Source organism: Trematomus bernacchii, unplaced genomic scaffold, assembly GCF_902827165.1.
Source record: "Trematomus bernacchii unplaced genomic scaffold, fTreBer1.1, whole genome shotgun sequence".
Taxonomy (NCBI): domain Eukaryota; kingdom Metazoa; phylum Chordata; class Actinopteri; order Perciformes; family Nototheniidae; genus Trematomus; species Trematomus bernacchii.
This window is the reverse complement of record NW_022987662.1, coordinates 3882286-3897143: the sequence shown is the minus strand read 5'-3', so window position 1 is coordinate 3897143 and position 14858 is coordinate 3882286. Positions and strand designations below refer to the sequence as shown.

At 42.2% G+C, this 14858-nt stretch overlaps 1 protein-coding gene across 3 annotated transcripts in view; it reads right to left on the bottom strand.

Moving 5' to 3' along the window:
- Positions 1 to 14561, bottom strand: part of slc24a4b (solute carrier family 24 member 4b) — a 36688-nt gene extending 22127 nt beyond the window's left edge. The window contains exons 1-2 of one of the 3 annotated variants that reach the window (XM_034135691.1): positions 13815 to 14561; positions 8762 to 8869 (exon numbers count right to left, since the gene is read on the bottom strand). In XM_034135691.1, the coding sequence (XP_033991582.1) occupies positions 8762 to 8869; positions 13815 to 13977 (271 nt within the window). In that variant the 5' untranslated portion in view covers positions 13978 to 14561. The remainder of the gene's footprint in view (positions 1 to 8761; positions 8870 to 13814) is intronic. The other 2 variants (XM_034135690.1, XM_034135692.1) reach the window with 2 other exon arrangements.
- Between the last annotated feature and the right edge of the window lie 297 nt (positions 14562 to 14858).

Here is a 14858-nt window from a genome sequence, read left to right as displayed (position 1 = left end):
GATGGATTTTGGAAGAACTTGTTGCAGAAAATGTTCCTTGACAAAAAAGGAATTCTCTTCAAAAATTGAAATCATTTATCAAGAAGATTTGACCAAACTTCTGAAGTCATTCATTCAAAGAGTTTAGGGCAACTTACAATTGTTTAAATGTAAGTTGCCCTAATATTAAATCGGCCGACTATATTCTTGAAAAAGTCCTTGGCAAAAGCCAGAGGGGACATAACTTGTTTGTTTTGCTAAATCAACCCACATTTATGGCAAATAAAAGCAGCAGAGAAGCAGCGAATCTTCACAAGTGAGAAACTGGAATTAGAAAATGTGGGGTTTTTGCTCAATTAAAAGTGAAAAATTATAATAATCAAAATAGTTGCAGTTTAACATTACTTCCCCCCCCCAACAGATTTACTGCAGCATACATAATTGTATCATAAAGTACAGCTTGTGCAAAAAAAGATCTTCAGGTAAATTTGCTTAAGATGGCGCCAAGAAAGCTGTTATTAGAATAGAGTACAGGGTGTTCTGCTTTAACAAAATGTGTACACATCTGAAAGAAACAAAAAAGTATCTATCCTGCTGCTCTTGTGTTTGTGTGGAGCTGCTGGTTTGTGCGGAGCTGCTGTCATTTTTGGAGGCAACAAAGGAACGAGAGCGTGGAAAAAGAGATGTCTGAAAAAAAAAAAAAAAAAAAAGTCCTCTTCAGAAGCTGATCTAAATACTATAAATAAACCCTGGATTCTCTGTTTGGACACCTGACTGTGCAGCTTATGCAAGAAATTACTGGCAACACTTTTGTTCATCCGTGTCCCCAACCCGTCCCTCCTCATCTTATCAACCCCAGAAGTAATTACAACTTTGCACAAAGTCCCCACGAGAAGAGTCGGGAGGATTTTATAAGATGCAGCACTGCCATTACGTCCTTAAGTTTGACAGCATTACAATTGTAAAAAAGGGGTCCGAAAAGGGTGACCTGACTTTATTTTGAGGACACAATTTTTTTTTTTTTCTTACCCAAAATGTTTTATTTTATTCCAGCGTTCCCTCTGAAAGACATTTGCCATGTGAAAAGGACAGCAGGAAAAAAGGGAATAATCTCCTTTGCATCTTGAAGTTATTGACTGGGACCAATTCAAATGTCCTTATATTTGTTGCGACACGTCTAAGTCAAATGTATTCTGTAGTTATTTAAAAACACTGAATAATTGCAAAAATGTCGAGTGTAACATATATTCTCTCTTCACAGGCCACATAAGTCTCTTTTAATATAGGAAATCTACTTAGATAATCTTAATTTATTAAATCCAGAGCATGCCAGTCATTCTTCACATTTGTGCATTTATTATACCATAATCTGGTAATATTCTAGATAATATTGTGCCGTTATATAATGGAGCTCAGTACCGAGTGCCGTCTGTTGTCCCAGAGACACGAGGACTGTGAGGACAGTCTCAACCCTACACTCTCAACTACTGTACACAACACTCTGTACCACTTACTACACTACTAAAGGTGGGCGGGACTAAAAAGACTAACAAATAAAGTGTTGTTACAGTCCTATGTCAAGTAAACCTCAAACAAGATCGGAAAAACACAACTTAAATCACATAATAAACAGCGGGGTAATAATATTATGTTGCGTGTAAGATGTTCTGGCTCCGTGCCTGGTGCTACCTTCTGTCACAGACCCACACACCAGCCCAGTCATTAACAGAATACAGTCGACACTCCAGTACAGTCAAGAGACTCTTCAGAGGAGAATGATTCCTCTGGGTCATTATTAGTCCATTAGATAATTAGCTTGCTCTGGCACACATCGCTGAGCAGCATGACTCAACTGTGACTGACATCAGCCATTCTTGTAAAAACAGGACAACATCACGAGTCGCTGGAAAATCTCTGCGACCATCAGAAAGAATAGGTTCCGAGAAGAAAGAAAAAAGGAGCAGGGGGCTCAAGTTAACACAAGACACAGGATTATCCTCTTGTTAGCTCGATACTTTCACATGCTTAAACATCACATGAACAACTGCTCATGTGAGCACTTAAAACACATGCAATTTCACCTGCATGAACACATTCGCATACCTATTTCACTTCTACTTTGAGCATGAATTCCCCTCAGCCTATACGTGACCGTGTGTACGAGAGGGAGCAGTCAGGCTGTTGAAAGAGGCCAAGCTGGTGGACCAGAAGACTCCTGGTTCAATAACCTAAAGGGGACGCCGCTGTGAGACGCAAGCATTCAGCTGTGTACGGGAGAAATAGGTAAACAGCTTCCTCAGGGTAAAAGCAAAGGGAGAAGAGCTACCACTCAGCTAGGACTTTAAACCTGGGGAAATGTCCTTTCTAGCCTCAGTTTTAATGAAAAGCACTAGTCAAAAGCAGAACAGAAAAATTCATGCGTAGCACACGGGCTGCCGATCTGAAGCCGAACAGAATGTGAATGACTGAATACATAAGAGGTCAAGCGTGTTTGAACTGCATAGCATGGAAAGTGCTCTGTTGCAGGTGCTCGTGCCTGCTCTCCCCCCCCCTCAACTGCATTGTTCAACCGATGGCATGCAAGCGAGAAGCAAAGCGAGGTCAGTTTCCATTATGCACCGCAGCATAATCCGCGTTTGTGTAATTCCCTTTTAAAAAGCCTCCTTCTGGTGTTTTCCTGGAGTTGACAAACTGCATTCCTATTTTCCTACATGGACTTGCCGCCACCAGCCAGCAGATTTACCCTCTAGTTGCCGCCAAATTTCCTGACCACATTCACCAAGACTCACAATACACCATCCACACATTTGCCTAAAATCCTTTTGTGTTTTCTCCAGCAGCAGAAGTCACACTCTACCCACCAACAGACATTTACACCAAAGCAACAGTGCAAGCTTTCGCAGGGTGATGACGCCTCCGCGTCGGGCCACAGTTCCTCCTCGCCCACGCCACTGTTCCAGCCTAACATGCAACATGTGCACCTCCCCTGACTCTGAGCAGATTAGTGCCATATCTAAAACCTCTACAATCAAAGCCTGTCGGATTAATTCATAGTACAAACCAAGCCATACTAAAACCTTTGCTTTGTTGTTCACCTCTACATTTTTCCCTGTCGCAGTCTACTTCTATCAGGCCAATTATGCCACTCAAGTCGGAGTTTTAAATATGGTATTAGAGCATCTTTATTGAAAGCAAATGATTCCTCCCACAGAGCATTAGCCACAGGGCTCATAGGGGAACATATGATCTAATATTCTGTGTCCTTAACCCTTAGATGCACGAGTGGCTGGACCCTACACTCTTCCATAAGTGGGTCAAAAAGGACCCGTATTAGAATAATATGTGTTCTTATGCCATTTTTGTCGTTTTGTATAATATTTAGTATTATATTTTGGTTCACACTAGAAATATTTTATATTTAATTTTTCACTATTTATAATTTTAGAAAACATTTTTACATTTTGAAAAAAAAACATAATTCCATAGAAAATGAATGCGGGTAATTTGACCCACTTATGGAAGCTTGGAGTAGTAATACAAAAACTACAATTTCTTAAAATGTATCAAATGTATAAAATGTCAATTTAAAATTTGAATGGCATGATATCCAAAACATGTTTTTTGAGGAATAGCTGGAATATGAAATGATAAAAAAAATGTAATTACAAAGATACTCTAAGAAAACCACCTCACCGGGTCAAAAGAGACCCACTTATGCATCTAAGGGTTAAGTTAAGTCAAACACACATCTCTGATCACATTCCTCACACAGCCTTGACTTTTGAATTCAGTAATAAAACATTTTGTTCCAGAGAGTTATTTGCAACTTCTTAAATTTAGATTAAAAAAAAGTAAAGAGTGCATTTGTTCCATTTGTTATGGGACCGCTACAGGGGAAACACATCTCAAGGGGTGGTGTGACTCAAGGTCTCCATGTGACGGTTAAATAACAGTAACCAGAGGATGCATCAGTCCCTTTCTCAGTGTTTTAGCTCTCTGTACTTTATAGGCATTCGTTGCAGTTCAGCAGAAGCACAACAACTGTTAGTTTGGGGGTAATTCGTCAAAGGCCAATAAAAGAGACACTTGTGATGAATGCCCACATCTCACGATAAACAAAAACATTAGCACCCCGTGAACCCAGAGTGCTCCTTTACTGATCAAGGAAATAATAAGGAAAAACAGAGGGACCAGAGGCCTGTACTACGAATCCAGTTCAACATACCCCTGGATACGTTTGAGTTATCTGGCTTACCTAACCCAAAACAAACGCGATCTCGCTAAGCGGTCCTACGATGCTGGTTATCAACTCGGTAACTCAAGCCAGGGTTTCTCTGTCCGGCTGAGTGCGCGTTCACATGAAAGGGGCGGGGTTAGCAACATTTGACCAATCACAAACATGGACAAGCGTACTGACAGTGCAGCGTCATACTTCCTGAATGAAAAGAAAACTATAATATTAGACAAATATGAAGAAGTTAAACTTTAAACATCCATGACTTAAACACCTTATCCAGGATAAAAGCCACATAGCTGCACCTGCAAGGTGAATACAGCTGGTAAAAGAAAAAGTGTTTGAATGCGTACATTAACAGGTTTATGATATCACTGCCCCGTCTAAGACTTGAGTGTTTCGTCAACTTAATGTGTTGCTTAAAATAATACTTCTGCATACAGTATGTGACACTGTAAGTGTTGCACGGCCAGATACGGCTCAAGAAGCTGACTCAGATAAGGAAATATATGATACATTATAATGTGATATGAATGATAATGGGACACATGACGTCTGCACTCAGTGCCGCGGACTGTACTTAATGTTACTCTGATCCGGTTACTTATGTTGTGGCAGATATTTAAGTAAGATTTCTTAACGCTAATGTTATATTAGTCAGATTGCTCTGAAGATGGGAGGGGATATTCTATAAAATGTTCACGTTCACACAGTCAGTTGATTTTTGCCGGCCGTCTTTCCTGCAGCGGCAGATTTTCTGTATTTCCTTTATCCTGTAATATTACTTGATAGCTTTAAACTCCGCACACTGAGCTCTGATTGGTCAGCAGGCGGTGCTTTCACTGAGTTGATCTCTTATCCTGCAACCTAACCTGCTCTGGAGCAGGTTTGCCGTTCAGCATAAGTTACCATGGAGATCTAGCCCGGTAGGCCCAGACACACCAGAAGAGAACCAGCGTCGTAGGAACGGAAACCCAGAGTTTTCCCTGAAGTTACCTCGCTAAGCAAAAATCCGGCTTCGTAGTACAGGCCTCAGGGCTATCTTAATGTGATCTATCCTTCTACAAACAGTGGCTTAATTAAAGTGAGCTTTAGATGTTGCAAACACTCAGCACAAAACAAAAAGCCTCCTATAATCATTCTTATCCGATCGAGCTGGGATGCACAGTGAATGCGTTCCCCTGGAGGGGTTCACAGCCCAGCCATAGCTTATATTTGGCTGAATCATCAGTTCTGGACAAACAACTTCCCGGGGAATTTGGACAAACCCACAGATCTGTGATACAAAGATGATTCTCACTGTGAGAGTTGGAAGCAAAGACTTATGTTAAGTTTGTGGGAAATCTTCAGGTGATAAATAAGATTGTCATACTCCAACATGTTGTCTCCTTCCACAGACACCATGCAAATCCATTCCAGATGACAACTGCAACATGAACAATAAGTCAGACTGTCTTTTGAACTACAGAGACAAGTGTGTCAAATTATGCAAGATTTTCATAGTTGATGATTTCCAGAGTTGTGTTTGCTGAATGTTTTGGATATAACTGACCATGAATCATGTCATCAAAGAGCTGATTGTGTGATTCCACCACTTGAGGCACTTTCTTCAAACTGATGCAGAGATTTTATTCGTCTTGTTTCAAGATAATGACCCTCATTACTACAAAAGTCCTAAACACACATCCAACATCACTGAGAAGTCCAATTGTTTTTTGAGGGGGGCCTATTATGCTTCTTCATTTTTCAGGGGGGGGGGGGTGAAAAGAGGTGCTGCAGCACAGGCAGTATGAGAGAAATAAAGACCTTTTTGAACCTTAAAGCGTAGAGAAATGTCACAGTAGAGGCAGAACATACTATAATGAACATTACTCTACGTATGATAGGTCAGTCAGGGCGGCTCATGCTGTTGGCGACTGGGCGAAACAAAGCAACTGGTCAGCTTAGGTGCCTGAAATCTATCTATTACGGGATTATTCACCAGACCAAGACCCAGGAAACAAAGAGTCATATGATCAGATCACGGTGACGAGGCAGAGCAGTGGAGGGATCAGACGAAAGGAAACTAGAGCCGTTGAGAAATGTGTGGAATGTGAAGTTCAGTCTGGTGCCTCCAGTGCCGGAGACATTTGAATGGAAAAAAAAGAAGGTAATCCTAAAGGATTAGGAAAAAAACTTCAAGCACATAATCTTGTCATTTGGCGCTCATTTCAATAAGGACCCACTGTGACTCTGAGAGAGCTTCACCATCAAATGGCCACAATACTGAATAGTGTAGAGTCATTAGTGTAAACATTTTAGTTTTTAATGTTTATATGTATAAACTAGGAGGTAACAGAATCAATGATTCACTAATCCCTGATGGATGCTTCCTGCTGTGACAAAACTGGTACGTTTTTTTAATTACTTCCTAAATTGTCTGCATCCTGGTGTCATCCTTTGAGTGAGAGACAAAATATATAGTAATACAAATCAGAATATTAAAGTTGCACATAATGTAGCAAATTAGTTCAACAGGTTTCCTTTCAATATAAAATGCCCCTTTAAGGCTTAAAATATAGAGGCTTGAAAGAGCAGGTCAATCCTGTTCAGCCATTTAATATGAAGGAAGTACATAATGTATATGTATCATATGTTACTAAAAGTACTCCAAGCCGTTTTATTACAATGCTTAAAGGAGAGGTGTCATGCTTTTCCGGTTATTACCCGTCCCCTTGTGTGTTATGAAGGTTTTTATGCATGTAAACGGTGTGCAGAGTCAAAACCCTCAAAGTACACCCTGTAGCGAGTAAAACTCTAACACAGAAAATACCTCCCCAAAACGCCTCGTTGGAGATACGTCACTGCCCATTTGAGTCTTCCATTTCGTTCCGGGTACGGCATGATGTCAAGCGGTACCCGGAACGAAATGGACCAATCCCGAAGAGCCGCTACGTTACGTCCGCGGAGCCGTTACGTTAAGCCCCCGCTGATTGGTCCAAATTGACCGATCCACGGACTTCCTCACACACACACATCTGTGTGCAGGGAGCAGGCAGCTCAGCTGATTTCTCCTCCCTGGCTGCAGGCTGATAACAGACAGTTGGGATCGCGGCAAAATTCTCTCTGCAGACCCATTCTCACAGCGTTTATCAACCTTTTTCTTACTCAATATCAAGCCACACTTATTGTTTTTACTTCGGATGTGAGTTTGTGTGTGCTCAGGATGAGTTTGGCTGTGTTTCGCTATGTATCCTAAACAAGGAAACAACACCTCCACGGAGCTCAGCGCGATTCACAACGTCCCGACCAATCAGAGCACACTGGGCTCACAGGGAGGGTGGGGGCTGGAGCTATTGGAGCTACAACGAGCCGTTAAAGGCAGAGAGTGAAATTCAGTGAATACAAGTAGTTTACAGAGATGCTGTATGAGAAACCAATGTGAGTTTGGAAAAATGCACAGTATAAATCTATTCTAGTAGACCTCAACAATGGCATTATGATCAGTGGAAATGGCCATGACACCTCTCCTTTAATACACTGTCATGCAGGATCATATAGAGTTAAAGGAACCATGTGCTTGTAAAACACTAAGAATTTCCGATGACATGGCTTTGCATTGCTGCCGCTACATTTCAATCAATAATTTCATAAGAAACGCAGCTTAGGATGTGAGCTGTGTCAGTGAAACTGTCAGCATAGAGTCTAGTTGTCTAATTATAGAGAAAGCTGCTTCCTTTAAGCATACCAAAGACGCTTCAGCATAATCAATACCCAACCCTTTTAATAGCCTTTCAGCGCTTATTGCAGCGCAAGTATTCTCAACTGAGTCAGAGCAATAGAGACCCAATCAAAGCAGGATATAATTTTAAAAACGTTCAATATTAAGTGCTACTTTGAGATTTTATCAAATGTTATTAAAGCGTTTGTCTTGGAATAAGACATCCTTTTAAATAGTCTGCCCATAGCAGTCTGTGTTTCTGACGTTGAATTGTTCCCAGCTTTTGAAACTAAGAGATCTTGACTATCTACAGACTGTATCTCATTGATGAAAATTGCTCATTTGAAGCCATATTAATTGATTTATTTGTCAGCCTGGGGGCAGTTTAACAAGCTGTTGACAGCATTAAAACCTCATAATGTTATTATGGCAAACATGTTAGCAAAACATTGCCTATTCATAGATGCAGCAACATGAAACAACCTATTCATTCATTTGCAATAGTGTTTCTGTCGGCATGAGGAATGCACGTCTCACACGTTTAGCTTGTTTTGTTCCTGGGGGAAATATATGGCTCTTTAGCTTCTAAATGCTTTATACGTTCAGTAGATAGTCGCTAACTGAGCTTGACTGCTGTTTGGTGTTGGGCAGGTAGAGTGTAGTGGGATATTCAGCATTTATGTTCGGCGTAAAACCAAAACAATGACCTGAAAGACGCCAAGATGCTCTGTGGAGGCGAGTGGCGATCTGTTGGTACATCACTATGTGGGACCTCTTATGAAATACAGTCAAGTCATCTTTTGTAGGTTAAAACACATTGATAGTGAATCTTTAATCCCAAAACATACCTGGTGCTGAACAGTTCTTCTGCTCCGTTTCATTGTCTGGAACTGAGGCCATTAGCCGTCTTCCCCAGTGTTCGAGGTTCGGATGTCCCTCCACGATCATCCCATGGCCTGCAATGGAAAACAGAAGCTCTGCTTATCACACATTCAACATGAATAAAACAAGCTTGTAGACAAGTATGCACATTTATAATCACACGTCATGTTGGAAGTCAATGCTAAATATCTGCAGAAACAATTCATTTTTTATGCAAGGAAACCTCGACACTCCATTTTGCAAATTGAAACTCATCAAAACTAACATGGCTGCTCGAGCACAGAGTATGTTTCATGACCCAACATGTCCATGATCACGGTACTTAATCCAAATAAGGTTGCTTTGCTTTAATCTCTTAAAAGTTTTAGACATGACATTTTCATCCGGCGTCAGCAATCACACAGCAACATGCAGCTGCCATGCCATTATGTTTCAGGGCGGGAGAGTGGGAGGAGGAGCGTACAAGTTTCATTTCTCATTAAACTGCTCTTAAGCCTCCATAATGAGGACATAATAAACTACTGCTGTCCCAAATGTATTATGTAAAATCAGTCCAACGAGTTGAGCGGCGTTTTAAACATGCAATTTTCATAATATATCACACATATTTGATGTTGAATTGACAAAGTAGTAACTTATAGCAGCATGATTAAACAGTATACGCATTATGAGCATCACTAGGGAATACCCTGAGGACAGATGGTCTGTGTTTGATTCCTATACAAGTTGCTCACGCTACCTGTTCGGAATTTCTTTGCAGGTTGTGAAAGACTTTGTAGCTGTCAAATCACATTATCTCAGTGTTAGGAAATGAATCGGTGTATGCTTGCTGATGAGTAATTGGGGACTGCAAACTAACGCGAACAATCTCATTACTTTCTCGATTCATTCATCAATGGTTTGGTCTAACAAATATGGAAAACAACAACTTCCAAGGACAAATTATTAAGAAAAGTCTCTAAGGTACTGTTATTAAATTGCGTTTTCTGACCAAATGTCACTGTCAAAGAAACGACAAAGAAAACCTAAATATACTGATATTTTACAAGTTTAAACTAAAGATGTATAGCATTTTTTGCTTAAAAATTACAAAAATTATTAATGGATTAAGTTAATTGCAGATTCATAATCTGATTTAATTGAACAATAAATGTACTTGTAGTTTCAATCACTTTGAGTTAATATTTAATAATAACTTTTGGTAGAATGATTTCTTGTGTTGTTTGAGTGAACAAGCTGTTAACCCAACATGTTACAGTTAATAAAAGTAGTTTTTTTAATGAAAATGAGCAGTCTGTTTACACATCTAGCAGGTGGCATGTTAAGCGCCTGACAAACAAATCAAATATCTTTTTAGGCACCCTCTCTTTTTCTACTCTCCAACCTTCAAGTATGTCCCTGTCTCAACTCAACTAGCTGGACTAAATGTGTTCTGACACACACACACACAATGTCTTTATTAAATGGCTTTCAATCCAGTACAGTTGGACAGCCGGACAATCAGCAGGCGCTGGACAAGCAGACTGTACCGCAGCTGCTTCACACAGCTCTCAGATCCAAAAGACCAAACCCTCCAGTCATCGCTCCAACCTGTTCCTCCCCACTCACCAGCTCTCTCCTATAATGTCTCCAGTCTTTTGTTTCACTGTATTCTAGCAATGGTCAATGTAAAACCCGTCCTAATTTAAGGTGTGAAGGGGGGGGAGGTTACAAGTCATGTGTCAAGCACAAGGTCTGTTTCACTTGTTGGATACGGTGGACTTCATTCTTTTCAGAGAAAGTTTGCTCAACAGTCAATCTAAACACAATTCCTTGAAGAAGTTAGAGTCACCTGACCATAACTGTGAAATCATTTGTTTAAGACACAGATTCTTATAGTTTCCTGGAAGACAACAGACATGCATGTCTTTGAAACGTGGGTCATTCGGTGCATGCTCTCTGTCAGGCATCTGATATGGAGAAACAATTAAGGCGTGATCTGTCAATACTTCTAGGCAGGCTGGGGGTAAAATATGGACTGCAGTGTGTTGTAGGCATGACTCACGTTGATTTATTGTCCAGGCTAATTCTTCATGTTCAATGAGCACAGTGTTTTTTTTTTACAGCAGACACCAGTGGCACTGCTATGCTGCGACCCGGGCTGACATTCTGCTCTCTTTAATGTTTTGTATGGGCTGTAGGACTATGAAGTGTAGTATTTTCAAATGATTTTTCATAATTTTAAATGTTAAAACATTTTTTAAAAACTCTGATACACTCCTATGCAAAAAAGGCAATCCCTAGACTGCATGGTGCACGGTCTAGACCAAAGTCTTGAGGCTTAGAGTTATCAAATCTGGAATAGATTACCACAGAGAGGCTAAATATTCTTTAAAACCACAGTCAATGATTCGTGAAATGCAAAAAAAGGGAGATATCCTCATTATCGTTTCAGACCATTATTATTATTATTTATTTTATTTATTTATTTATTTATTTATTTTGTATTATTAGTTGTTTGCACTTTGTTATAATTATTATGAGTGAGAAAAAACAAGAAAGAAAATGATAAAAAATAAAATAAACAATCTTCAGAATAGCCGCCCATGAAGGTTAACATACATTAAAGTTACTTTATAGATAAGCAGTATTACACTATATCGAACCTGAAATCATGAAAACCGCAGTTACATTACAGAGACTAAATCTACTTTATAAAGGAATAAACCCAAATGGAATAAGGCTGTGAGCACTATGAGACTACATTGAGGAGCAGAGGGAGACAACAAGCAACAATAGCACAGCAGTAATGTCGTCCTCCAGCTCTGTCCAATCAGCTCAGGACCAAGGACAACCATCCATCAATCTCTCTTTGTGGTGAAGACACTTATACGTGTCCATCTTCCTGCTGCCACCACCCCACCCCACCCATCAGCGTCATCCCGCTGCAGCTACCTGTCAGAGCTGAGCCCTGCTTCTCATAAACACCTGTTATAGTCCAGCCACCGCCACACATACCCGCACACAGCAACCATCAGCATGCACGACAGCATGTTGCGCCCCACCCCTCTTTATGGAGATGTAACCCGGGAGTAGTACATCAAATCCCATCCATCTGGACCGTTCAGCACATCAACACTGCCCCCCCCCCCCATACTACTATCAATCAAATTGGTGGCAAACACATGGCACAGGTTTTACGGTGACATGACAAATGCGTGTTCCTGTTGTGATGGATGAAAGATGAGAAGGCCACAGCTATTCAATTACACAGATCTCATTATGGCGAGGTTTGGGTCTCGTGGATTCAGAGAGTATTTCTGGTTCTCTTCTCTTTTTCGTGTCACCTTGAATTCCCAGCACAACCACCACTGGACACAGGCTGGTATTCACAAGGAAAAACGCCTTCTGTCAAATACCCTGCATGAATATCACGGCGTGGGTCAGGCAAACTTGATTAAATGAAAGAAGGCAAGCCATTAGTGACAGAGGGGGGCTTACTTTGGCTCCCAGTGCATGCCTTTGGAGATAAGAGATTCGCACTCGACTGTATGATATCATTCCAGAATAATCTTTTAAGCCTCTTGTTGTTTTTTAATGTAATTAATAAAAACTCCCGATACATCAGTTAGAGATCTGCGGTCAGGCAGGAGTTGTGGGGAATTTACAGCTGCTTTCAGCCCCGGGGCCTAAGTGGTTGCAGATGGACAGATCCCAGGACAGGCCAAGGTCTGCTGAGGCATAGGGTTAGAAGCACTTTGAGGGGGGGATACAGACCAAGCCTTGTCCTCCCCATAATGCCCGTTATAAGGAAAGTAATTAAGTCACTAAAATTGTTTGCCAAATTCAAGATGACACAGCACAGTTTTAGTGTTCCCTGCACTGTTCTGGGGGGGGGGGGGGGGTGTTAGTTAACCTCTGATCCCATTGCTGTGTCAGATATCATTCTTCACCAGCAAAATATCAAGGTTGCTAGTATAGCTTACATAACTCTCTGTGTGTGTGTGTGTGTGTGTGTGTGTGTGTGTGTGTGTGTGTGTGTATGTGTGATGCTCTGCGTGTCATTGTTTGCACGGGCCCGAGGTAAGAGTTTTGACATGTGTGCATGGGAGGGCATGTGGTTTGGAGTGTGTGTGCCTGCATGGGGGAATCACACGCATGATCACCCTTCGAGCATCAAGCTATGAATATTGTTACATTCAGCAAGCACACGCGTCCCAGTGTTTATCCTCACCCACCCTCCACCCTTTAAATGACCGTCAGTGGCCTCTGCGTAAAATCACCATCCCTCGATGGCCATGCGAAACCTGGAAGCGTGATGATGCTCGAGTGTGATTAAGGTGGGCCTGTGTGTGCCTGTGTGTGCCTGTGTGTGCCTGTGTGTGCCTGTGTGTGCCTGTGTGTGTGTGTGTGTGTGTGTGTATGTGTGTGTGTATGTGTATGTGTGTGTGTATGTCCAACAAGAACAAAAAAGATAGGGCAGAATGCTAAGAGCAAACAAACCACAACCAAATTGCGCTCGTTCTGGGATCGGTTACATGATCGCTGTGTGCATGTGGAGCAGGAGGTGTGCGTGATTATGAGCCTGCCTCTCAAATTAAAAACGTGCCGCTGCCACGGCGCGCACACTGCGGCATATACGGACAAACAGACACATGTACCCAACACTGAGATAAAAGAAAGATACTGTAACGTGACACTAACATGTGCAGCTCACTTTTTCGACTGTCAGGGGTACAAAAAACGCATCCTGGGCTATTTGCTGCATTTTAATATATCTTATAATACGGGTGGACAATCACAATCAGAGGCATCGCTTCCTCACTTTCGGTCTGCTACTATATGAACAGGCAAACAAATGTAACGCTCTGATCCAATGCCCTTGAGAATAATGCTGTTCATGTGATCGATGCTTTATAAAGTATACTGATGTGTGTGTGGGTGCATGATTTCACTGCAGATTTCTGAGACTTTAGCTCCTTCCCCAGCTCCCTGTGCATCTCAGCAGTCTTCCCCCCCCCCCCCCTCCTCCCCACTCACCTGTCTTGGTCAACAGCGCCGACATGCCCCACGCCAGGAAAAGGGCACTGCAGATAAAGCACACCTGAACGAAAAGCATCTCCCTCCTCTTACGAACTTTAAATATCTTCGAGATTATTGTCTTTTTGGACGCGCTCACGGTGTCGGTGTCGTCCCGCTCCATGCTTCTCAGCTCGGCCGGTGGCCACTTTCTTTGCGTCCTTGAAAGCCAAAAAAACTGCCGCCCCGCTTGCCTTCTTCACACGGAACACAGCCGGGATGTGCTCCTCATTTCAAGCCGTCCAGGGCGCAGATGGAGAGTAGTGGAGCGGACAGTTTCTCCCCCCTTTTGCTCGTCTCCGAAGATGCCTTTCAGCTGCTGGGACCGGTGGGCTGGGCAATGACAAGGCGGTCAAATTCACCAAATTAAAATCAATTCAGCGATGCTCCTGAATTCTGCAAGAGGAAGGGTGTCGGACGGGCTCCCATTGCAACGTGTATCCTGTCCCGTCGAGAAAAGCACACACATACACACACATCAGCTGCAATATCCTCTCTCCGTGTAGTTTCTGTGTTTGGCATCAAATGCGTCAGTGTACACAGCCATGAACGTGGGGTCGCTCAGCTGCGCCGGATCGCAAACTCCACGCACCTGCGCCTGTTAAGTGAAACCAATCTGTGTTCATCAAGGTTAATTGTTGAATTCGGCCAGCAGTCGTGCAGCTCGCCTCGCTCGGGCGCCTCCCCCTTCACATGGATTCCTCCTCGGTGCAGAACAAGCTGATGAGAGAGAGGACCATCAGCCCCCTGTGCTTCTAGCTGCCCTCCCACTATGCGCCCTTTCAAGGAGACCGGACTTTCCCCTGACTGCATGTGCAAACAGCTTTTTAAAAAAATGCTGCTTTTTATCTCCACTGTCTGGATTGACACCTCATCGATCAGCCAGGAGATCTCTCACGTTATTTGCACCAGATCAATCGCACAGGTTGGATTTGTGCGACCAGGCAGGCCCTATCATGCTCCTCAAAACAACACAAAAATCCATATTTTTCTAAATCCCAAACA